The following is a 27,689-nucleotide window of genomic DNA, read 5'->3' on the forward strand; positions in this document are numbered from 1 at the left end:
TACTTGCGCAGAGACTTGTTTTTGTTCGCCTGCTCCAGAGATAGCTGGGACAGGGTATAAAGCAATACAAATTGAATGTTACGATATATTACTACCAGGGGGAAATGTATTTCACTTTTAAAATATACATTTTTAAATAAAACTTGAAAAAAACAAAAAAAACACCCAGGTTGGGTTTTTTTCGAAAAAACCCGGGCAAAATGCCAACCCTGGTTAGCACTGACCTGATTTTCTGGTGGGTTGGGTGGGATTTGGGTGTCTTCTGCAAAATGGCTGCTGTCGCTGTCTGTATGCTGTCCGCATGTTGCAGGTTGGGTGCAAAGGCTTGTTTTCAACATGGAATGGTACATTTGAAAAAAGAAGCAAGCCTATTTCAACTTCTTTACATGTTGTTATTTATACGTGCCTTTCTCTTTTGTTTTTAAATTTATTATTTTTAGTTTTAAGTCCACTTTATGCACAGAGAGGCTATCAGGGAGGCCCTAAATTTATTATTTCGTGTGCTGCACAGTAATAAGTTTCTTTTGTCTACTACCCTTCAAAAATAGTTCACTGTTAAGTGATGTGAATTGCACTGTGCCACGAAGGAAGGAGGAGGTGTGGATGTAGAGCTCCACACATTCTCAATCTTGGCCACAGTTAAGGTGATATGACCTACAGGTAACCATTACTTACAGGGTGACAGAAGCCCAGAGCCAGGTATGAGGCAATACCCAAATCAGCTCATGCCTAGAATTTTTATTAGGAATGGGCCAATATGAAATTTTGGCCGATGCCGATAAAGTACCGATATAAAATTTACCAATACCGATATTCTACAAATCCGATATGAAATTCCACATGGTACATGAAGAACCTGAATAATTCATTGACTTCCTTAATAAAAGTGTGTTTCCAGGTGACTGCAGTGCAAAAGAAGTTGCATATTTAGACATTTACATTTTTAAAAAGTATGGCAGAGAGATTATCCATAAAAATTATAACAAAGTGGCAGAATTTTGCACTGAATAATAAGATATTTATAAACAAATCGGATCGGTAAAATAATCATTAATTTTACTGATAAACCGATATGCCTATATTGGCCGATACCGATAGACTACCAATTAATCTGACACATCTGTAATTTTTATTATATTACTTCAAATTTCTGCTGCTTTTGCCTTATCAAGATGGCTTTATTAATAGATCAAATTGAATGAGACAGCTATTCCCAGGCTTCAACTCAACTCTAACCTGGGACCTGCAGTATTGATACTGAAAGTCAACTGCTGAATTTCCGTTGCCACCAAGTGGGCTTTTGCACAGTAAAGTTCTGCATAGGGACCCTGTATAATTATCCAAATATGTTAAGACCAAACTTTAACCTAACATACAGTCATTAGTTTCAACCTCTGTACATGCTGATGAACAAACGCATCATAACGGATAAGATAAAACAAGAAAACATTAGCTGATGTTAATCGCTCCTGTTTATTTAAACAATGTTTGAACAAAAGTTATGCAACATATGGTTTCACTTTTCAACAAGTGATATTACTTCTTCTCATATTATTATGAGACACTTTCTAATAACCAATTCTATATTTTAAGCTTATATACATTTTCCTGTTTGTTTAACTCGTACAGTTTAGATATTGTATAAATTATGATTAAGTTTGACTTCAAAACAATCTTACCAATACAATGAAAAATAACTAAAATAGCAATGATTATATTTAATACTATTTTGCTTTTCCTATGTTTAAAAAAGTATAAATATCAAAATCAGCAACCGTGGATATCTAAATAAAATCTATTAAAAGTGCATTTATCTTTGGTTTGTCAGGTATTATCAGGATGTGGATCAACTATTTATTCTAATTACATAATTTTCTCTTTAACATTCATCACAACTTCGACATACATCATAAAAACAGCCAACACAAGTTAACAAAAAGAGGAAAATTAAGCATAGAGAGAGAGGCTTGAATTCAAGTATATAGATTTAGACTGATTTCTTCAAGTAAAAGGAAGTCAACATGGATCTTGGTTCAAATCACATTCACACTTGAGTATTGTGAGGGCAACTGTAGAGCTACCTTGTAATAAACGTTAATGGAATTCTGTTGAGAGAGAGAAATGGCTGCATGTCTCCAACCTAATCATCACCTCCAAATGGCAGTCATACCACAGAGTTGAATGTTAATCAATGCAAAGTTAAACGTCTCTACATAAAATGGCACATTGCATAAACTTATGGAATCCTAACTCAACATAATATGTGTACTGTTTAACACAGATTGTATTCTGCAAGTCTAAAATGGTAGCCATTGGAATCACAAAACTGTAGGTCTTTGCAAGTCATAGTAAAATTTTTGTAAAAGGAGATTTCACACAAAGCAACAAGATGCAAGTGTTGCATGAAGTGTCGAGTGACTAGCTATGTAAGGTTGTGTGTTGTGAGCAGTGGCGTACCAAGGATTTTTGAAATGGAGGGGTAATGTATACTTTTTATTAGTAGTCAGCCCTCATTTTGTCATATTTTCCTACCTTTGACGTTCTTTTTCTTGGTGCAAGGATGAAATGTTGTAGGAAAAATAAAAGCCAATTAAAATAACCATGAACTGCAGTGGTTTAGTGGGTAGGGTGTCTTGCTGCCACCCAGGTTCAATTTCCTAAGGTCAGACTTTTCCGGGTGCGTCCCCGTATAAAGCAGGTCTGGGGCTCACCCAGCCTCAAGTCAATGGGTACCTGGGGCAACTCTGGGGGGTAAAGGCAGCCAGAGCATGGTGCTGATCACATCACCTCCAAAATGGCCGACATCGAGAATATATGGGCCCCTTTCCCCACATCCTCTAAATCTGCCTTCCTGGCACGGTACTACATGCACGAGGAACTTTACTTTTACTCAAAATAACCGCATTATATAATTTTGTATCTACAAAAAGTGGTTATGCAAACTTTTAAAAACATTGTTATACTGGAGGTAAAAAAAAGATAAAGTACTCCCCTGTGCTTAGCACCATGCCATGAAGGCATATAAGGGGTGTGGGGGTAACGCCCCACACTTTCTTGATCCCGTCATGGGTGGGGGTGATGTGATCAGCATCACGCCAGTGACCGCCTTTACTCCCCAGGGTTTCCCCCAGGTACCCATGTCATTCGATGCTGGGTGGGCACCGGGGCCACTTCCGTTAGAAAAGTTCCTGGATTTGAACCGGCCGGGGATCGAACCTGGGATCTTGAGCATGGTAGTCAGATGCGTTACGGACTGAGCCACTCTCAATATATTTGTTGATGTAATTTTTAACAGTCTTTACAGCCTTATTTAATAACTGAGTGCATCTACTACATGATGGAATGTCTACAATCTACATAATGCTTTCATCTCAGTATTCAAGTGCATTTTGATAAAACTGAAATAAATGTGCACCTTATACAGATATGTTAATTGGGACTGGACATAAAATTTAAACTGGGATCCGAAACACATTGCACTGTACCTACACCGGGATCAACCCAGGATGTCTTGATTACAAGTGAACAGTGTTGCCACTATACTATTGGGGAGGCTACAGTTGATGATGCACTGTACCACACCACCTGTGCAGTACGGATATTATGCACAGCACCTCTGCCTCACAAGCTAAAACTTTACAATGACATGGGGGATGCAGTAACAATGAAAAAGAGGTGGGGGATTCTCACTTCATCAGTGCATCTGATTCCAATTGCCACCATTACCCGGTGTTCTTGACAAGAGCCTGCTATTATTTTCAATTTGCTCCCCGATCATGGACGTCCGCAAATTTTCCCCAAAAATAGTGTAGTTCCCAAAAAAAACATTGCTTAAATTTGAATTTATGGTGTTCATGCAATAATTAAGACATATTATTGTGGCTAAAATGAAATTATATGTGTGAAATACATATTTTTTGGTTGACTTTCATTTTCCAGGGGGAGCACGCCCCCCCCCCCCTCCAGACGCCCATGTCCTCAATTGTCCTCACAATACTGGGTCAATACAGAAGTTCCAGGTAATTCCTTGGAATCGAACTAGTGACAATGGAATAATGATATCTTTTATTAAAAAGGGTAATTCTTCACTGAGACTGAGAGGGAAATTTGCTGGGCTTGCAAAAACTAGAATTTCAATTATTCATCAATCTAAACATCTACTTCCTTCCTTCCTTAGTCTATCCTTGGAGTAAATTGAGCTCCATGCTATATTCTCTCAGCTTAATACCACATGAACAATGTTCTTGAAACGACTATCCATTTTCTTTTCTTCTCCTACCTTCACAAAGAACCTAGTGCAAATTTTTGTGTTCAAGTGTTTATTTTACATATAACAAAATCGATACCATGTAAAAACATGAGAATGGTTCATATATCTCAGAGCTATTTTGTCAATCATACAAACAACCACTATTTTATTTCTCCTTCATAAATGTGCTTGCATGTGTGAATTTCTATCTAGTCAATCATGAGGAAAATATCTAAAAGTTATCTTATTAAATAGAAATTCAAGTTCATGCACTTGATTTATTGAAAAGACTGGCAGTTTTAATGTTGGTAACTTTTATTTAAAAATTCATGCTAAATGTTAATTATAATCAACCATGTTGTACAAACATGTACAACAGTTAATTTAAGAGCTAATGTAGCTATTGAGTCTGCCAACTAATCAAGGCAAATGCCTCATATATATCACTAAATCCTAAACACACTTTATTTTCTAATGCAATCAAAGGGTTGAGCCTCTATCCTCAGTACTGGCTCATATTAGAGGTACTGTGTGATATTTGAAAAATTTACAATGCAGGGTGGGATTCTACTAGTAATTGCCCTTGAAGCACTGGGATGGTACACTATGTCATCAGAAGTATCTGGACACCCCCATGTAATAGTGAACTAAAGCAGTATAAAAGTAGACTCTCAATGTTTGAGTTTTTGCTTTTTAAGTCCACTCCATGCACATATTAGGCTAATCAAAACTGGACCTACATTCTAAAGTGGGATCCGAACCACTATGTGCCTCCATCAGGTACCGAACCCATGAAACCTTGTTTTGCAAGGCAACGTTGCTACCACTGTGCCATCGGGGAGGCTGGTACTCTCAATGTGGCAGGGTATAAGGACATTTTGACCAGTTGTGAACTTCCTACAGTGATGAGATGACCATTATATAAACCAGCATGACAACACTGCCTTTCATAAATGGGATGGCCAGTGTGAGAATGGTTTGGGGACAATAGAGTTCCTGAAATGGACTGCCTTCCCAGAATCCACACCCACAACCTACAGAACACCCATGGGATGATTTAGAATGTCAACTTCACCCTGGACCCCAAGGTGCCACATCAGTCTCTGCTCTGATTACAGATCTTCTGGAAGAATAGGCTGCACAAACGTTCATACGGCTGCTGGCAAGTCTCCTCAGGAGAATACAGGGTGTGACCAAGGCAAAGGGTGGACCAACCCCACATTAATGTCCAGCACCGGGGAGTCTGTCATGGGAAAAGTGTGACTACAGCTTTGGATAGGTGTTCAGATACTTTCGATCATATAGTGTATATAAAATACATACATATTAGTCATCTCTCCCCAGATCCAAACAAGCATAGTGGTTAATTCCCCCTCAACTCCCTTCCAATACACCCTTTTCTGCAGTGTGTGTGAAATGTCAACATATTTTCACTGGGTTCAAATATCCTGCAAAATTGTAATGGAAACTGTTACATGGAGGGATGTTTGTCGAGCCTTCTATCTAATACCACCCCCTGTCAATCCCCCACTTGAACATTGGATTTATTAATAACTATTATTCAGTGGAAAAAATGTATTAGTCACTAAGTGACCCGTATGTAAATGAATCTAGGAATATTTTTAAAAATTCTACTAGAAGGTAATGTAATATCTATAACTATCCTGACGAATTTATAAATCATAAGTAGTGCTTATCAGCCCAACCTTACTTGTAACTCTTCCAAACTAAATTTTTGGGGAAAAAGATCGAGCTCACACATGCTTATAAAAAATTAAGTAGAATTTATCACAGATGATGCAGAATAAACTAAAATAAATGCAAGCAATTCCTGACTTAACGCTGCCCAACTTGAGCAACATGGCCATCTAATTTCCTAATCTCTGATTTAATTAGTTATAAGTTTATAAACTATGTCTTAAATGTCATTATTGTTCTATTCAATGATGTATGACCTTTCATAAAAAGTTGCATTTTTAATATCAAGAATAAGAGGATGAAGCTGGTGTATAGTGACTAGCTGTGTACAGTTGGATGCATAAGTATTGTCCAGCAAAATGTCCATCAGCATGTTTATTTTCTTTGTTTCACCCAATAAGAGTTGAAACAAAAAAAAATACCAAGAAAGATCACAACCTCTGCACCAACATATGCAAAAATATGTATTGTTAGTCATGGACAATTTGCTGTGCAATACTTGTGCATCCCACTGTATGTGCATTTTTGGTTTGTTAGTGTTAACAGAGAAAGTTCTAAGAAACAAGGATGAAATGCTAAAAGAATAAAAACTATTTTTAAAATATGAACTATTGTATTATTTTGTAATATGAGAAACTGTAATGTAGAAAGTTAGTAGAAGTAGTAGTTCCGTTAATGTTATAACAGAAAATTTAGTATTTTGTAAACTTTAAACAAGAAATTTATCATACTGAACTTTGACAAGAGCAAAAGCAGTGATCGCTTTGTTACGTTCTAAATTTAAGGAATACTTTAAAATAATTTCATTTTAATTACACTTACGTGATTTTTTAGAGAATTAAAAATACAGAAAAATACAAAATGAAGTTATCACTGTATATTTTACTAATATTTAGAAAATAACAAATTTCACTCAGTTTTATGATTCTCCTAATCATAATTTCCACCATTTGGGCCATGCTCTTGGTTAACCTATGTGACAATATGTCCCTGCTCACAGGAAAATAAGGAAGTTGGGAAGGAATCCGAACGTAACGCAATTGCAAAACTGGGGATCTGAAAAGTGGCCAGTTTAGTTGCATCTTGGAATTTAGGCGATGAATAGGTTAACAAATATCTGTCACAGTTAGTAGTGATGGAGTTGTTTTCTTGTCTTTCACATTACTGCCAGCCAAATTATTATCTCAATAACAACATAAAAAAGCTGCAAATTATAACAAAGAACATTAATCTTATTCCTATATAGACTGACATATTGTGTAGCAGGCATGATTGTAATTATGTAAAAGCAGAGAACACATTGTATAATTATTTCAGAAAATTTGCCTTTCAAAATGAAACATGTGATTATTTAAAACAAATATTATATTTTCTTTACTAAATCACTGACAGGATTAATTCAACATTAGATAAATAATAATTAGAAAGAAATCTCAACTTAGTCCTCATCGTCTGAGGAAAAAACACACACACCACCAACTTACACATTTCAAAATCCCCCCCTTCCCCCAAAAATGAGACTAGGTCATAAAAAAACAACTTTTCATGGAATGCACACCTTGGCCAGTACACAAAAAACATCTTTGGGTGATGGAGAAAATGTATTTTTCTCCTTCACAGCGGCATCCTTGAATGTATTCTCTTACATAAATAATTATGTACTTTTTTTTTTTGGTCAATATTGTGTTTGTACAATTTTCTACTCACGACCAATCTCTGTCTTCAGTGCATCTCTCTTGCTTGCCTGCGAGATCTTTGGCATACAAGACCACAATCATTCATTATTCTAGTGGCCATTTTGTCAACACTGTCTGCTTCCATATTATGTACATCATTCTAGTCCCAGCACCCAATTTATACCCTGCACGAATAGCAGTATCAAGGGCTGCCAAGCTACAAGCCACCGAATCCAGTCTAAAAGTTGGCCGAACAAAACATGTGGACGTTCCCAGCTGCAGAAGTGTTAAGGAAAGTAAACAATTTGTAACTGTATACAAGGTTTTTAAAAATGTTTCTCGGTAAAGGTAGTTTGTTGTATATCATTGCGGGTGACACACATACATAGTTAAGTTCGTAAGTAGGTCACAAACATTTATTACAAAAATACCACGCAAAATATCGACTTGAAAAACTTTCTTATTTTTCAATATAATCTCGACCAACATTGACACACGCTGCTTTATCAGTACCACAAAAAGTGCTGCATAAACATTTTTGGCCTGCTGTCCCAGGCACAGTCGCACCTAACATTTTTATCATCCGTGAAATGTTTGGCACCACCATGCGCACACTTTCCAGAAATTCAAACCATCATATTACGCTGTAGGCTAAACCATGAGAACACCCTATTGAAGTTTCAATGCTACCTATCGTCACTTGCCTGTCAGCTTGAATTATCCCTTCCACCTGTACCATCCCCAGTACAGTCCTTGAGCACAACACCATTTTTAAAGTGAGCTGCCTATGGGTTCGTCTGCTATCTAGCAACTACTAACTGAATATCATCAAGCTGGATCGTGGCGCCACCTAATGACATCTTTAGAAACTACTCACTACTACTTTCAGCTATCCCACATCAGTTTGGAACCTATTTACTGACGTCCCCTCTTATGTTATTCAGAGACATCAAAAGTTTTTTTCAGCTTTATTTTTTCCCTTTCTTTGGTCATCTTTTTGCCTAAAATTACCGGCCTACCTGCGTGTTATCCTCACCACTGCAAGAGATAATTCACAGATTGGCCACCCACTTCACTCTCAACATAGACTCTTTACACACAACGTCCGGTGGCTGCTACATCACTACAACAACATGCACACAAACACAATTGCAAACATGAAAATTCATGTACATAAATAATACCTTACTTGTTCAGGAAGATAAGTAATAAAAGTAACGTTGTTTCCAACAGAATTAATTAGAAACTTCATTCACAAAAAAAGGATACGGGTTGCAGAACATCTTCTTCAAATCCACTTTCTCCTTGCAGTATGGACATGTTTGTTTCTTGCCAACAATACACCAACCTCGAATGCAAAATTCATGAAATCTAGTAAAACGTTAAGGAAAATTCTAGGGAAAATTTTGTCAAATATTTCATGATTATGATAAAGGAATGAAGATAAAAAAAAAGGTGTAGTACTGTATATCACTTGCTAGCCTAGATTAAAATTTTAATAAATTACAGAACTTCATTTCTGCAACTAAGAAGAATTCTTTCTACTCATATATTGTAGAGTTTTGCTTTTACATGTTATATACTTTAGTACAACTCTGATAGAAAGTTACTTTGCAATTCTCTACAAAACACAGAACACTTGTCGACGGTCTTCATGCAAACAATAAATAAGATCGAGTTTTGTTTCTCTCTCTAACAAACTAATGTGTATGCACCTTGATAGAACCACATATTTATAGCGAAAAAAGGATCAAGATTTCAGTGCAAAAACTGGGCACACTTCAGGATCAAAAACAGTACGTAAAATGGCATTTCAGTGGCAAAATGGTGAATGCAACCCTAAATTTGATTTTAAAATCTTTGGTAATTTCACAAAATAAATATTTCCCTTCCACTAGTTTATTTATCTGGTTATCAGTGAATTAAGTTTATTTCTGTGTAAAGGGTCTATTTTTGCTTCTAACATTTACAGATGAATTAATCTATTTTCCACGATTTGCATAATTCCAGGATAATTAACATTTCAGCAAGTCTTGCATAGGTAAATGAACTCTACAAAATTTGTGTTTAAAGGTTGCTTTTTTTTCACATTTTGCAGTTCACTTCACATTATTTTGTGACAAAATATGGTATGAAAATGCACCTCACACCTTTCAAAAAGATTAAAAATGAACATTACAATGTGCTATTTCATGATTTTGTCAAAAGAGAAATAAGCATGTCTCTACTGATAAGAATAATCTACGTCATCCATACTTACTTCTTGAATATGCTTGAACTATATACACTGTGAATTTAATTATGAACGAATGGTAAACACAAATAAAAACAAAAAAACACAAAGGATACACATGATCACAGGATAATTTATATGTATTTTCCAACACACCCTCCTCATCTTCATTAACTAACAACCTATTTCCACACACTGCACACACACCAGGCTCTAGGTGCCTGGTTGGCATTCCCTGAGCTGTGTAATACTGGAATGAAAGAATTGACAATAGTTAGGAACAAAAGATAGTTATATCATTAGTACAACTTTTACCTATCCACACTTTACACTTCCTGGATTGTTAATTTGTTATTTACAGATATGCACAGATCATAGCCACACCACAATTGAGAAAGAGAGCATTTGCTGGCCAAGTAAATTCAACACAGTGGTGACTCGCATAACAGGACATGCACGATGAACATCCTGCATAACGATCGAGTGCACAGGCTAAAAAATTGTCACCATTACAAACCACATGTGAATATTGTCACACATGATTAACCCCTCAGCATGTGCAAAGGGTACTGTACTCTGTATTTTCAAGCAGCTACATGCTACAATTCATGTAAAATGATTGTAATAAATGCACTAAAAGAAAGACTGACAAACAAAACAATAATGAACGAGCGACTCTGTAAGTATTGTGCTCTATGTACTGTATTTTCTACATTAACTCCATAAAACATGTGTAATGCATAAAATGTATAAAAATATATCGTTCTTTTATCATTTCGATAAATATCCACAGGGACCACAGAAACACGTAAAAAAATATTACAAGTGACTCCATATCTGTCATATCATGTTGGTTTTTAATTTGTACCTTTTTATGCCTTAGTAACTTTTTATGCATACTCTACATATATTCATGTAGAGCATGATTTATTTGTTTAATGTTTAAAAAATATCCACATAAAGTTAGTACTCACTGTAAGATTAATCTCTTTTTGTAAAAAGTTATGTAAGTTCTAAGTCTCAGTTGCATGACTTTTTGGACACCCTGAAGAGCATATGAAGCTAATTTCAAACCACACTTGTCAATTATATGCAAGAAGATTTTGTTGGTCAACTTACCCCTATATGAGATGCCATTTTATCTGCGCAGATTTCTGCAATATCTCGACCCAAGACACCATAATACAGCCCATAAAATAGAAACAGCATCCCAACGTCCATCCAAGGATGTGGCTTCGAATTAAATACAAGGTTTATCCCAAAAAATGTTAACATCATAACAACATAGCCAATTAGACCAAGAGCATAGCTCAGCTTATACACGAAGTAAAACCACTTATAAACCAATCTGCAAAGAAATAAGAAAAACAGGAAATGAGTTGCTTGAACTGTAACGTAACTTCTTTCTTGCAAACAATGCATCATTACACACTGTCTCAGGAATAACGGTAGATTGATTTGCTTTATTTTACTTTGCTTTTGTGCCACTTTTGGCTAATTTGCGAAGATGGGGATGAGTGATGATATGATTAAACAGCCATGCTCAGGCGAGGATTCGAACTCAGGAACCCTGGCATTGTAGCACGATGTGCTAATCACTCTGCCATGAAGGCCGGCTGGCTAATCGTGAAGATGAGGATGAGTGATGAATGGACACTCACAAGAACACTCATGCCAAGACTGGGATTCAAACCCGCAAGCCATTTGCATCACAGCATGCTATGCTAACCGCTGCACCACGGAGATCGACAGGGAATAACGATAGAAAAGTAGTGAGTGGGTGGAGCAAAGCAGTGCTTGCTGCTGCAAACGGCTGGTATGTGAAGCCATGTTTTGTCTCTCCATGCACTCATCGGTCCATCCTCTCAAATAACTTCTTGCACAAAGGACTTGTTTTCTTCACTAGCTAAAGAGATTGCCAGGACAGAGTGTATATGCAAAAGTTTCAAGTGGAACAATTAATTATTTCAAACTTTAGGTTATACCTAGAGGCATGCATATTTCGTTTTTGACGGAAACATGAAATGTGAAACAACTCACTGTAATGTTCATTTCTCTATGTTCTTGAAAGGTGTGATGTGCATTTTCCTACTATGTTTTCTCATGAAATGCTGTGAAATGAACTGCAAAATGCATAAACTATTAAACACGAAATTGACAGTTCATTTACTGATGAGACACTTTCTGAAGTCTGAATTATCCTGTAACTTATGAAAATCATGGAAAATTGATTAATTCTGCTGCAAATAGTTAAGCAAAAATGGACTCCCTAACACAGGAATAAACTTACTACTCTGACAAATACATAAATGTGCTATTACAAGGGAAAATTTATGTTGTGTACAAAGAATAGTTTTTTAATCAAATTTAGGGTTATAATCACAGTTTTAACACTGAAATGCCATTTTACATACCACTTTTGATCTCGAAATATGCCCAGATTTTGTACTTAAACCTTGATAATTTATTTACCACAATTATGTAGCTCTAGTTACAACTCATGATTTCAAAACATAAATGTAATAACAACATTGCCAACTTATCCATTGGTAACGTTGTCACATTGTAATCAAGGGGTCCAGGGTTTGATACCTGGTGGAGGCACATTGCACAGTGTTTCGGATTCCCCTTCAAACTGTAGGTCCAGACCGAATTAAGCTATCTGTGCATAAAGTGGATTTAAAACAATAACTCAATTCAACTTGTTCATCTTTACTTCTTTTGCATTCGTTGAAGGGAAACATTAAAACGAACATGCAAAGAAATACTTTTAACGGAATACAAGAAATACGAGCCATCAATTTTGGCTTCTGCTACTCGAGAACTCAAAACTAAGCAGTGGCAGACGATCCAGCAACAGCAGGACACCTGTTATGACGACGTCATAACAATGCAGACCTGAAGCCTGCCTGACATTGGTCACCAAAATTAATCAAATAAAATAAACCCTCACATGGAAATGTAAGTACATATTGTGTGTACATTAACCCTTAGAGGACCGCTTGGCACCTTCAGGTTACAGCCGGTATTTATGCCAAGGACCGAATGTCACCTATAGGTGACAAGATGCTTTTGTGTGTAGTATCTGACTATTTGGACACCCTGTGACTCTGATTATGTTTGGATATACATGTTTTGAATTCTGCACGAGTCTAGAGGTATGTGATGAACAATGAGCAAGGTTTAATATCATTTTGGTTATATATCATGTTCTTGTTTTTTTTCACTATTTTCTCATTTCTGGGATATGCATAGGCTCTTCTAGCAAGGAAATGAACCCACGAAAATATTTTTTTGGCTTTCCTTTTCACATGTCAGTGGTAATGCGATGTCATTCAAGTCACATGCGGGGGAGGGGAGGGGTGTTTCAAGGTCGCTGAGAGGAGTCACGTCTTAGGCACAAAATATTTTGCAATACCTTTGTTCATTCCCAAGCAGGGCTCAGCTTGTCGAATGAGTGTTCTCCCCTTAGACAAGCTATGCTATGCTATTTTTGGCTTCAGCTATGTCTTTGCCCAGACAGGGAGGAGAAATGAGGGGGGTAGGGTGGTCGCTGTTTTTCAGGAAGACGTTTGGAAGGGCGAATTCATTGTTACAGCTGTGTTTAGAAGTGGTCGGTCGTGTCTGCTTTACCGTGAACTGTTTCATGTAATTGTGAGTGATTTTGATCAGCGGTGGACTGTGCGCTATTGTGTACTTGTTTTATACAGATCAGTGGTGGACTGTGTGTGTAGTCTTGCTTCGGCAGTCTAAAGATCAGTGTTTCAATCTTCCATTTCTTTCCCCTCCAATAAGAGTACTGGTGTGTAAGATGGAAACAAGACCCGGTTTGTCACTAGGTGATATTGATGAAGAGTTGCGTGCATTAGATACAGATTCAGAACCAGACGATGACAACGATCCCGACCTCACGGCGTTGAGTGACTACTCTGGTGACGATGACGATACAGGAACAGCTTTAGACAGCAACAGTGACTCTGAACCTGATGACTTGACATGACGAAAACCAACTGGACAGGACAGAGGGATTACTCCCTTACAGTATACAGGTAACCACGGTGTGACTGCCCCCATGGATGCCAATTCATCCCCCCTGGAGTTTTTCAGACTTTTGTTGACTGACTTACTTTTCAATCTACTGGTGGTGGAATCCCAAAGATACTACGACCAGCATGTTGCAAAACATGGGACAAGTAGACCAGAAACTCCCTTCACGATCCACGAATTCTTTATCTTTTTATCCGTTCTCTTGGCAATGGGACATCATAAGCTGGACAGAATAAAAGACTATTGGGCACCTGAGAGAATATTTTCAACCCCTCGGTTCAGACAAGCTATCTCCCGAAAAAGCATTTTACATATCCTCAGGTTTCTTCATTTCGAGGGCAATTCCCAACACCGAGACCCAAATGCCAGAGACTATGATAGGTTGTGGAAGATCAGATGTTTCTTTCATGGAATCAATGACAATTTCAGCAGGCATTACGTTCCTACGGAACATATATCACTTGATGAGGTCATGGTTCTGTTCAAAGAAAGGGTGATCTTCAAACAGTATATCCCGAAGAAGCACAAACAATTTGGAATAAAGATATTTTAAATCAGGGACGAAACGGGATATACTTACGACATGAAAGTATGCCTAGGGAAAAACAGAGAGGACGCCAGGCAGCAAAGGACACACACACATCAGCTAGAAGGTGAGAAATGTTGGCCATAAATTGTTTATGGACAACTATTTCTCATCTCCTGAGCTATACAATGAACTAGCAACTTTTGGAATCCAGTGCTGCGGTACTGTGAATCCAAATCGACGAGGTTTGCCCCCCTCTTTACACCAAAGCAAAGAAGAAGATATTTGTGCTTTTGTGAAAGGAGGTTTGACAGTGACCTGTTTGGAAGGACAAATGAGAAGTATTCATGCTGACAAATATGCATCCACCAGCAGTAGATGGAAATTTCATAGATAACAATGGCAAAGCTATCAAGCCTGCCATTGTTGTCGACTATAACAAGTCCATGGGGTACGTTGACAAATCAGACCAGATGACGTTTGCATACTCCATATGAAGATGGACTTGAAAATGGACCAATAAACTGTGTATGCACCTACTGGACAAGACTGTTCTGAATGCCAATTTGATGTTCCGACTGTTCCACGCACGAGTGTCCCACCAGGATTTCAGATTGTCACTTATAGGTTTTCTCTTGGCTGAGGGGAACAGGGGAATTTCCACTGCCCCCTCCCCCCAAGTAACTCCGGGTCCTTCCAGGACTCCCAGACGGGCACTCCACATGCCAGTTGAAGCTTCTGGGAGGCAGAGGTGCAGGTTGTGCACAGAGAACAACATAAGAAAAACAACAACATTACGTTGCCCTGAGTGTAAAGTTCTCCTCTGCAAAATCTGCTTCAGGAAATATCATGCACGCTAGGAGGAGGGGTTGGAAGTGACCTTACACGGCAGCCAGGTGGGGTCAACGTAAGATGAAAGTTAATTTTTTGTAGCTTATATTTTTTTGCTTCATATTTTAAAATATTATTTTTCTTGGTAACTATCTTGAATATTTGCGTGATTTTTTGTACGATAATGCCAAACATATCAGGCAATGTGCAGGTACAATTTTACACATTTACATCGCGGCCCAGCCAAATTGGGGGCTCGCGATTTTCAAATTTGATAAAAAAAATATTTTTTCTTTCTTCTTCTTCTAACTGATAACGGAAAATTCTGTTTATATGCCATACTCTTATAGCCCAATGTTTACTGAACAAAACAAGCTATAATTTGTAACCCTAACATTCCTAATTCCAGAGGTATAAAAATTTACGTAAAAGCATGCGGAAATTTAAAATTTCCGCTGAAAATGCCTCGGTCCTTAAGGCATTTACCGGCAAAACACATTCGGTAGTCTAAGGGTTAATATCATACCATGTCAAAGTCCTGTAACATGATAGAAGGGGAGGAAAGACAAAAATATTCAATTGTGTTATGCAAAATAGTGTAAAAGACTCAACGTCAAAACATGTATTTTGAAAAGAATACAAATTTTCACACAAACCTGGTCTCTTCTTCAGGGTTTGAGAAAGGAATAACCATTACATGGAAGAGAGGGGGGTAAAATAGAATAAAAATATTACAAATCCTAAACACCAAGAAGTTATGTCTCGCCAGAACTTATTACACTTGGAAAATTTGTATTTAGTATCCTTTTTCTGTCACTTTGTTCTGCGCTGTGGCCATATGGTCAAAGGTGCAAGCTTTGAGCTCTGACTATAGGATGCATACAAGTTCCAAGTCTCCTGGGAGAAGCATAAAAACTTTACGCTTGATATTTCGGCCTGTGTATAGGGTGGGTGGCCACCCATCATCGTGAGGAAATATAGAGCTGCGAATGAGTAGCGTAACCAGGTCACGGAAATCTGCAACGACTGGGGATTCTTCATGCTGACCACAAATCACGCAGTAATTGGTGTATGATCCTCCATCTCTGGTGGAAGTGAGGCCAGTAGTAGATAGGTAGGCAGTGCCCCTCATGGGCTGTTATGCCACAGGTTATTTCTTCTTCCACTTTTGACTAATTGCAACAATGAGGATGAGAAGAGATGAAATTGGTGAATGGACAATCACAAAAAATATCATATGCCCGGCTAGGACACAAACATGGGACGTTTGATAGTGAGATCGAAAATTGATCAGTTTCCTCGTTTTGATTGTGTAAAATATGAATTTTTGTGATAAACAACATAGTGTCGTATTTGCCTTTCAGCAAGGTTGTTCGTCAGCAGAATGTTTCCAGGATCATCCAGAAATTTCCAAATCATTCTTTCAGATTTCACTTCAAAAATTTGGACTGTTTTTGAGGGACATGTCTTGATATTCATCACCGAATTCCATGCACAAAACACTTGCAAAAACCCATCCTTTTGAACGTTAATTACCTAAGCTCCTTACGTTAAGACACAAAAACTGGCAGACTATATATTCCTTTAAAATAGCCAATGGAAACATCAAAAGTGATAGTCTTGTCCATGAAATTCACTTTAGAGTGCTGGCAAGCAGCAGTCAATTCTTCACTTGTCAAAAAACCAAGATCAGGCCTCATCCAGCATTCATTCTCTCTTTCTATCCAACACTTTGGCAAACTAAATAGACATTTATGAAAACCAGCATTGATTTAGATTTTAAGTCCATATTATGCACAAGAAGGCTAATCAGGACTGGACCTACAGTTTAAAGTGGAATCCGAACCACTACGTGCCTCCACTGGGTATCGAACCTGGAACCTCATCATTACAAGGTGATGACACTACCACTATGAAATCGGGGAGGGCCATGATTTAAAAGCCTATTGTGTGAAAATATGAAAGACACTTTATCGCATGTACATATTTTAGTCAATATTGTTATTCTTTATGGTTACTTTCTATTATTTTTATTGTTATTACATTTCAATGTAGAATGGCTAACACTGTATTTGGAATCCTCTGTTAAATAAATAAATTAGTCATATTATACATTTAGATCCTGACAATATGTAACATGAAGTTAAACGTTTTTTTATAAGTCACTTCCTCTTGACACGACATGCTTAAAATAAGAGTACAGGAACAGGATTGGATCATAGTTTCAGCTTCAGAAGCTTCTTGAGTAAGTTTTCTTGCCATTTTGAAACAGAACATTTCTCTCTCATGCACAAACACACACAGAAAGAGAGAGTTTAGCCAGTTTTAACACAGACCTGTTTTGTAGAAACTGAACAAAAATAGAAGAACTACAAAAGTAAAGCAAATAACTAATGGACTTCACATGTACCTTCTCACCTTGGAGTTGTTCCTAAAATTGGTTTCTGAATAGCTTTCCTTACTATAAGGCCAGTAATGCACGAGAACACTAGCCACAAGAATATGAATCTCCACCATTGGTTCTTCAAACTAAATCCTAGCGGAATCACCCACATGCCTATTAGTGTAATTAACTGTGGAAAGATAAACAAATTGTTAGTGCTAATTTATATTAAAATTTACAGTATGTAAGAATATGTTTACTTATATCTAGCTGGCTCAGTGCTTGTGAGTATTAAATAGTCAACTTTCGATCTTGACAACCAAGTTCCCAGGCTTGAAACCCATATGAGTGTCCCTTCATCAATGCATCTAATCAGTAATCACCACTCCTCATCTCGATTAGCAAAGTGGCAGAAAAGTGACACTAAATAATACAAATGCTAATATGTAATTAATTCATTCTACATTACAAAGTGCTGATTGTTTAATTCCGAACTGATCCTGGTACCAAAGGAATTTTTAACATGGTTAGATTTTTATTTACGTCTGTTAACCCTGCGTTGGTCTCTCGTTCCGGTTGTGTGATTTTAACGTCATTATTTATCAATGATTGTTTTGTCAAACTCCCTCCCTCGCTCAAGCTGAGTTTCTTACCTTCCTCTTTTACACCACGATTTTGTTTTCAGTGTTAGTAAGATATTCTAGCCGCTAGGGAGGGTTCGTTGAAGCAACTTGCTGTCCGAGTCCATGCACGGCTATAGGTGTTCCTAGTTTTCATGAAAATCCGATATGTCGTTCCAAGCCGATTGTTGAAAGAAAATATATAACCGTAATTGAGGATTTGGCATTTTAGACCATCAATTTGGCATACTTCAAAAAACCTTGTGTCAGACCATGTGCAACCATTGACGTAATTTTTCTCGCGTGACGAAGAAGGGTTAACACATACTTCATTGGCCTTGTGATTACTTACTCTATGTTTTCTTGAAAATGATTTCCCCTCCAAATGTGCATATTTGTTTGCAGGCAGTCATTTGTTTACTGATGTCTTGGGTATGGACTGCCACTGCCACCTACTTTGCATGCATGGGGTGCAAAGCAGTTCTTAACATTAAAAATAACTACCTAAAATGTATTACTGATAGGTGAAGCAGTTCAGGTTTCCAGCTCATAGCAGTAAAATAACATCCCTAAATGCTGTCAACAGCTGATCACATGGTACCTAGTCTCATCCATTTGAGCGTTAATGTAAAATACAGCAATAGTCTCTGTCCAAGACAACAGGGAACACGTGATGGCTGCTTCAGTGAACTACTCATTACACAGGGTGTCTACCAAAATAACAAATCTAAAATTCTTGACTTTTTCTTGATCTATCTTTCTTTTTCCTTGACATTTATTTAATCCCCTCCTACTAAGGTATAGTTGGAAATTAAGAAAATATATATTTTTATTCAAAGAAAAACCCCTACCACACGGCCATTTAAGAAGAAAACAAGCTGTACTTTATCAAGAGATTTAGAATTACTTTAATTATTAATGCATGTGAAAATCAAAGCTTCAGGGTCATTCCACGTGAACTAACGCAATTCAAAGACAAAAAGTTGCTTCATAGTCATGGATTTCCTTCGAATTTTTTTTACTGATAGATACTTGGTCCAATATGTAATATCAGACTTGACCAACAATAATTATGTTGAATGGTACAAATTTTAAAAAAATTGAAGATTTTCAGAAATTGGGTAGACGAACGAATGCATTTTCTGACACAAAACATGTAATATCTCTGAAACTATGTGGATTATTGTGAAGAAGAGAAGGAGAGTCCTAACAGAAAATATCTGTTACCACTCTTACCTGCTCAGAAAGTAGAAAAATCTTTAAAGAAAATAATTTGTTGTGATGAAAAAGACACTCAACTATGGGTATTTGTTTGATTGGGATTCCCAGGTTTTACCACAATGAAAATTGTTACACAGCATAATCAATACATAACAAACATAATATTAAAAAATCAGATAGGTACTATTTTTCATAGTAAAAATATCACAGGCTTTAGTATTGGGTGTTTGAACCAATGTGTCCACTGGCATACAGCTTTATTTTTGACAAATGGCTGGACAATTTTCATTGTCGTAAAACCTGGGATTCCCTATCAAACAATTACCTGAAGTGGAGTGTCCAAGTATCTATTGGTATCTGTGGTACTGGACCAAATATCTATCAGTAAAAAAAAAAAATGAAGCAAATCCATGACTATGAATCTACCAGCTTCAGGTGATTTCATGTGAAATGACCTGAAAAGTCATCTGAAGACTACATCCTGGATGGAGAATGGCAACATAACTTTATTTAATATTTTTTTTACAAAACTTCACATATACCAGAATTTAATTCTTAAGAAACAAAATGAACATATCTCAACCACAACTCAACACAATTTTAGATTTTCAAATATTCAATTTTATCATATCCCAGTACAGGTATATAACAATGTACATTCACTATACTGAAAATATTGCAAAAATTCTTGACCACAAGAAAATTTCTTAACTGGTAGACACCCTGTTACATTTTTTCTCCCATGAATTTTAAGTACTGTATTTCATCGCATAATCGTTGCACCCTGATTTTTCAGTCCAAAATTGGTTTATAACCTTTCATTGCATAATCGTCACAGCCACGTGTCAGTTAACGAAACCAAAGATAGCGGCGGCGCAAAATCTTCGGATAGAGATTGCATTTTGTAAGCCCATACTTCAAAACACTACCAAATTCTCTCGAGTGTAATGTTTTGATTATAATGCACAATCAGACTGGAAAATGTTCGCTGAACTGTCACGAAGAAATGATTGGACTACTCAATTTTAACGTATGTTCAATGTATTCAGTGCATCCTAATCTTGCACCAGACAATTCTCCTAAAGACACAATTTTTAAGTACAGGTAATAAAAAAGAAAGGTTCACATAACGGTGGCACACCACTTTTTCCAAAACGTATGGTGTAAAATCTGTGACTATTAAGCATTAAAATATGATGTCTTGTAAAACTCTAAACTTCACTAATTACTTTCTCGAACCTACTTCCACAATCATTTCCAGTATTGTACAAGATTTCCTAATATTCCAATCAAATGTGAAAATCAGTAAACATTCAGAACCATTACCAAAATTAATTTTTAATCGAACTTTAAAGCAAGTTAGAAGCAACAACCCTACCTGATATGATCTAAAATGTCTTTTCTTCCATTCGACTAGTACAACCTGAGCAACTATTAGAGTGACCAGCAAGATTAGTATCATTTCTGCATGCATTGCCTCATGGCCTTTGTGTTCTTCATGCATTTTTATATGCTCTAGTCTGAAAAGGTAAGAAAATAAAATTACAAATTTGTTTATATGACCAAGTAACAACAATGTACTTTGATTTTCAAAATCTGTTAAACAACACTACATGGATTTTAATAAAAAAAACCAAAGTAGACCAAATCAGGCATTCTTTAATTCTTGAGTGTTACATTAATGCATACTATAATCAAAGGCAGTGTGTAAATAATTCTTAATGTATATGTTCTCAACTTTACACACAAAGAAAGTTGCAGAACAAACCAGAAAATAAAATTTCCATGACACTGTTATGGTTAGCACTGATACGCTATTACCTAAAGTAAAGTGCTCCCCTGTGCCAAGCCATGAAGCGTATAGGGATCATGGCCGAAGATGGGGGTGATGTGATCAGCATCATGCCCCTGGCTGCCTTTACCCCCCCCCCCCCCAGAGTTTGCTCCAGAAACCCACTTTATACGATGCTGGGTAGGTGCAGGAGCTGCTTGGAAAAAATCCTGTTTGGCCACGGCCAGAGATTGAACCTGCATCTCTCGGATGGTAGTCGTTACCATAACAACTGAGCTACCGCAGATCCTATGTTATTTCTACACACCCATTCTTGAACAACAAAAAGTAACAGAAAAATTAAGGTTAGATAGACAGATAGATATCATCCTTATTTAGTAGGTGTGCTTCGGCCTCTGGGACGGCTTTTACAACCAACCCTTGTCATAGATTTGAGAAAATCTTGATACAAATGCTAACATTAAAATATGGTTGGCTACTTACGGAGCAGATAGACTTAACATTATATGTACATACACTTCACACTCAATCCATAAAATTAAACTTGAAGGATAAGGAAATTAATTGCACAAGATTCGAAACAAGTGCCAAGGCATGATTGCAGTTATATGACCTGTGATCAGGAGCAGATTCACGGGGAGCTGCCATATTATAGGAAATATTATTATGCCTAATTTTTTCAAGACTCGACTCTTCTTTTATCACCAAGTTTAACAAGTTAGAGAATATTTTTTTTAAAGTTTGATTTAAGCCCACTTTTTGCTAATGATGGACTAATCGGAACGGTCCTCTACTCTGTCCTGTCGGAACTGGTCCTATACTCTGTCCCGGGAATATCTGGCGCAAGCGAACGATAACAAGTTATGACTCGAGAGGGTTCAACCAATGGACACCTGAGAGGGAACGGGATTGAGTGGAGGAGAAAAAGCAAATGCAGTTACCAGATGTTGGGTGCAGCCATGGGTGTGCAGAAGGGGGGGCAAGGGGGGACCGTGGCCCACCCTGGAAAATGAAAGTCAACCAAAAATTATGTATTTCACACAGATAATTTCATTTTAGCCACAATAATATGTGTTAATTATTGTATGAACACCATAAATTCAAATTTAAGCAATGTTTTTTTTAGGGAACAACACTATTTTTGTGGAAAATGTGCCTTGTTTGCCCCCCCTGGAAAAAATACATTCCTTGCCCCTCCCTGGACAAAATCCTGCGGACGTCCATGGCTGCAGCCTGTACTTTTCCCCCCGCCCACTAGCTTCCTCCCCTTCTCTCCTGTTATGTCCAGCATTGCTCCCGAGATTCCTGGGATAGATAGAGTTCAAACTTGAGTCTGAATCACTCTGCAAGATGCCTCAAAAGGGGATCGAACCTGACACCACTGCAGAAATGCTTTCTTGTTTCTTTGTTTATTAATTTTACTCCTTATAGCTCATCCTTCAGTTTACCGTGGCAATAGGAGCAATTATAATAATAACAACACACAGTAATAACCATCTATTCCAGCCCATGCCATCTATTTTTGCCCCCAAAAAGCTAATCCTGCTAATGGAACCATATATTCTTTATACAGGTTTAGAATTGTGTTACTCATCTCGGTGAGATGAGTACCCAGACTGAAATACGTCCCTCCCAACTGCAATTTCTGGATCCACCACTGCCTGTGAGTACTCAAGTAATACACACACAAATGAACAAAACAAAAAAATCACATATAGAATAGCATAAATACAGCAAATATGAAATATAAATTACATACAAGATACAACAAAAGAAAATAAATCAAGAGCCCTTTAAAATTATATGTACATGCACTTTAAACAAGATCAGGAAATAAAAACAAGGAAGTCCATATGTTTCATGGCAATCAAAACAAACACAAGATGTGCTATTTACTTTGTTTCAAAGAATGAATAAGTAAAAGACTCATAGTTCTTTCTTTTTATAAAGATTATGTTTTCCTCATTCAAAAACATAATTCATTATCAATACTACAACAATTTGTGAATATGTCTACAAAAAATTTATAACTAAAAATATTCAAAACATGGGATTCTAATAAATCAACTACTTCGACTTTTATCATACATTTAACAAAAACAGGAAAAAATATAAAGTACAATTACCTCCATCTTTCTTCTGGAGTTAGCTCCTCCAAACTCTTGTTCTACAAAAAAAAAATGAGAGAATATAATTACTTCTGACACCGTAAAAGTAAAATAAGTATATTTTTTTCTCTACTCCAACAAAAACTTTCATCTGTAACTATACTCACCGCATGTTCAAGTATAACTTGAAATACTTCACATTAAACTTTATATTTGGCCTGAAAAGTCAACAAGCAAACAAACAACAACAAAAAAAAAAGGTTCCAATCATGGAAAATAAATGTGTATAATGCACACACTTCAACAGAAAAAAAAAGTTTATATTTTTAAACACGAGGAAGCAGCAATTGTATCCAAGAGTTCCAGGTTAGAACTTTATTTATGATTGTTTGCACATTATTGTGCATGATAGTTACCATACTATTCATTCTGTTAAAATTTGGTAGAATATTCTTACAAAATATCTTAATAAGTCTAACATAATTCTGTAAAAGTGTAATGAATAGAGGCCAGCATAGTCTGCCTTTTACCTACCCACTGCCCGCTTGCACGCGATAACAGGTTTACCTGCTCGCCTGCCCACGGCAACGAGTCGACTTGCGTCTCTACCTGGGTTCTTGGTCTTCAAGGCGCTCTGCGCTTACAAGGTACCTGGGCATTCAACAAGACCCGGGCACCTGCAAAACCTGCTGGAAGGAAACAGCCCTCCGGCAGCGTGTCGCTCCAGGTGTTTCATCACCACGTGGACGGCTGCAGCCAGTGTTGCCTACTTACGTAGCTACTAAATCCTACGAAGTCCTAGGAGGAGCTTCTTCTCCAAGGAGAATTTATATACTTAGCGATTCCAGTTCAGCGTAAGCAGTTTTTATCTTATTGCCAGGAAATGCACGCAATATTACAGCTTCATTTATCTAAATGAATGATCGAGCAAACAAAAATCTCCTCACTGAAAACTAATTGTTTTTCATTGCATGGTGCCTTAACCAGGCACGCAGTGGCGCAACCAGAGGGGGCAGGGTGCATTGCTCACAACCTTGGACGGAAATTGTCTAGCGGAGGGGTCAGGGTGGGGGTCAAACATTAAAGTACAAGTCTCATCAAGTTCAATGCCGTAGCAAAGGGGTAGCGGGAGTCGACCCTGAGCGCCGAACGATCTAAGTGAGAAAAGTTTTAAAACAGAGAATGCTATGGCGGCCCGTGATATTATTTGCTATTAATGTTGGTTTGTTACGAGTTGGATGAATTAATTATGTAATACGTCGCTCCATGTGAAAAGAAAATATTGTAGATGGAAATTTTACATGCCATATGCATGTACATTCGGAATGCATTTATCATGCACTTTCTTTCTTTCAAAAATAGTTTGTGTGGTTGTTTTCCATTATTAGCTAATGTGAAATTGACGTGTTGAAAAAAAATATTTCTAATCCTCTGTTTCAACACAAATGCGTGAGAACCGACTTCTACCCCCTTTTTGCGTGATTTATGAGGATAATAATGCCTTTCATGCTACTTTATTACTATTATTGTGATTGTTGTTGTTGTTACGTTTATCCAAGTACTTGGCTTACGAAGCTTTGAGTTCCCTTTTTTAAGTAGTGAAAATCTATTGCAGTTGGCAACACTGCAGAACGGTGTGGGCCCGGTGCAGTTTCTACTCGAAGCAACTACGTCATGCAGAGGGAGGGGTCTGCAGTTGATGGAAAGAACGAACTGAGACCTACTAGGTATCGTAAGACTGCGGGTACCCGGCGGGTCTACAATGCCTGCCAGGAACGATCTGGACAGGTGGGCATACAAGCTGCTCAAGCGAGGATGTTGCGCAGGTTGCATGGCATTTCAGGAGCGATGTCTCGCGAACGGGTCTGCTCCAGGTCTTGTGCAGGCCTCTGGTAATGAAATTTGGTAACTATTTATTATGAAAGGAATAATTTTGAGTAAATATTATGTGCATACATGTATATAATATCAATTGATAAATTGTTAACTGGTGCATGGATTTTGTCCACAACCAATAATTTTTTTATAAAAAAAAAATGGTAGTAGGGTTTTTAATACTAGGTACAAAATGGTCCACCTGACCTATATCACACCTCAATTTTCTGAAGTGGTCAGGTGGAGCTATGGGTTTTCCTGTGTAGTTTTCCACTTCAACTGAATAGGATTTGTTTTGTTATTAATGCATATCAAATATTCTTTCACTACCTCACATATTTTGCTTGATACCATTTCTTTGCCTAGCTCATTTAGGTGCATAACATGTCTAGTGAAAGCATTTATATCTAAGTTGCTTACATCTAAATTGTGAACATTATGAAACCTTTTGCACAAGAGTTTGATCTTCTTCGTCATTACTATGGATTTATTGGTAAATATGCGATATCGCCCGAACGGATTTCTTCAAATTTGCAGGAGAAACTACTTACTGAAATCAGTTTCTGTAGCATTGTCGAAGTTCTTCGAGGTATTTTCTTTCACGGAAACTGAAAAATTCACCATAGAATGCTGCAGAAGAAGAAATAATCACTTTTTATGTAAGGAACTTTCATTTTCTGTAAAGCGACAACATTATGCCCTTGTTTCCATTATGTACCTGCAGATGGCGTGAGCGTCGAAAGTCACACGGTCTCGCCAGTGTTTCCAAAGGTGCCTTTTTTTATAAGAGATTTTTTTTAACTATGCTTACCTAACCTAACCTTGCCGGAAATGGTCCATGAGGCTATCGTGAATGGTTCGTGGGGCTATCCGTCAATGGTTTTTGAGGCTATCGTGAATAATGTTTGGGGATATCCATCAATGGTTTGTGATGACATAATGAACACGAAAGTAGGTATTTTTCGGTTAAGAAGGTTGAAACACTGCATATCCACTCCGAATTGACAAAACACAAGCATGACGATCCATGACGAGTGGACACCATATTGTCTGTTGCCCAAGCGGAACAAGGAAGACAAATAATGACTCGTAATATGAAAAGTTGACACTATTTTATGGAAAAAGGCATAACTTCACCTTAAAGAATCTTCCGCAATGCAGAATAGGTGAGAATCAATGCTAAAATTAACAAAATAAACAAGTCATGCCGAGTCAGTAAATTCACCACAATGACCTTAATACTTTTTAGGTTGGGTAGTGTGTTCTCCAGTGCATGTACCAGATCTTCACTTTGATTGCAGGCCATATTATTTGCACCCGGAATTAGCACTACACAGTTGTTATCTTTGTCTTCAATTTCTACGTAATTTAACACCTTTTGAATCTTAGCTCCCGGCTTGACAAGACCACTAACAGAAACTTCTCTAACATTATGTTTTACCCTTTCTGCCATCCTTCTTGCATGGCTATCACCATATATAAGTATTTGGGGTGGATTTCCTTGACTTTGATTCGATGAAGCATTTTTAGTATGTCTTAGGGGTTCTTTGTTGAGACACTTTTTGGGGATGAGTCATCTGTACATAAGTCTTGTAGTATCATCATGTTGATTAACTGATATTGCATACATACATTACCGGTACTACTGCACATTGTATTTTCGCTCACGCCGGTGTTATTTACAATAACATAATATTTAATTATTCATTATTTCTCTAGAATAAAAATATGAAAATTAAAAACAAAGTATTTCTGTAACACTCGCTACAGAACCAGTGTCATGTAAATTCCGGAGGTGGGCGTGCCGCTAATACTTTCAACGCGACATAAATCTGTAACGTAAGGATTTTAATTTGCCGCACAACGCGATGTGCTCCGTCGAAAATAGCATATAAAATTACATTCTGCTACACGAGTAAACTTTAATTGGACACAAAATGTTAACTGAAATACCATATAATTAGTTTGTGTGTATATACAACACATTTGAAATATATTTCTCAAAATATGAGCAATGATTCATGGCTAACTGCAATGCACCCAATATTGGACAAACATATGTATTCTTTTTCCAGGTAGAAAACTATATATTCCACACAATGCAATCACATACATATCTGAGAGCAAATTTTTATTTTAATTAAGTACATTTCAATCAGAACAAACATTCAAATATGTGCTGAACTCACCTTCAGCTTCGTCACGTCCTCCGCCATGGTTGCAGAAAACATTCACTAGTGATCGATAGATATATTTGTCCACGGACGGAAAGACAATGCAGAAGTACCAAGAACAACACTCACGATGGTTTTAAACTTAATGTATTTATCTGTATTAAGTAAATTATGTAAAAGCTATCCATATTTGTCAGTTACATAATTCTCACTGCTGATGAAACATGTACTTTACCATTGTGTACGCAATCATGGA

The 27,689-nt window shown here is 37.2% G+C and overlaps 1 protein-coding gene across 1 annotated transcript; it reads right to left on the minus strand.

Annotated features, from left to right (window-relative positions):
• Positions 1–1,743: 1,743 nt before the first annotated feature.
• LOC145993755 (E3 ubiquitin ligase Rnf121) lies at positions 1,744–27,689 on the minus strand. The gene is made up of 8 exons (XM_083129516.1): positions 27,449–27,689; positions 23,403–23,443; positions 20,863–21,004; positions 17,679–17,833; positions 10,976–11,204; positions 9,973–10,106; positions 8,893–8,994; positions 1,744–7,899 (listed from the first exon to the last, which is right to left on the minus strand). Exons 1-8 carry the CDS (start codon positions 27,488–27,490, stop codon positions 7,779–7,781), a joined length of 966 nt encoding a protein of 321 aa, XP_082985642.1. The 5' UTR covers positions 27,491–27,689; the 3' UTR covers positions 1,744–7,778.

Source organism: Lepisma saccharinum, chromosome 10 (genome assembly GCF_977018435.1).
Source record: "Lepisma saccharinum chromosome 10, izLepSacc3.1, whole genome shotgun sequence".
NCBI classification, from domain to species: domain Eukaryota; kingdom Metazoa; phylum Arthropoda; class Insecta; order Zygentoma; family Lepismatidae; genus Lepisma; species Lepisma saccharinum.

Coding starts and splice junctions, on each gene's coding strand:
- LOC145993755 (XM_083129516.1), bottom strand. CDS start 27,490: ATGTTTTCTGCAACCATGGCGGAGGACGTGACGAAGCTGAAG. Junction 21,005..23,402: donor ACTCCAGAAGAAAGATGGAG/GTAATTGTACTT, acceptor TTACCTTTTCAG/ACTAGAGCATATAAAAATGC. Junction 11,205..17,678: donor ATTTTAGGAACAACTCCAAG/GTGAGAAGGTAC, acceptor ATTTCTTTGCAG/ATTGGTTTATAAGTGGTTTT.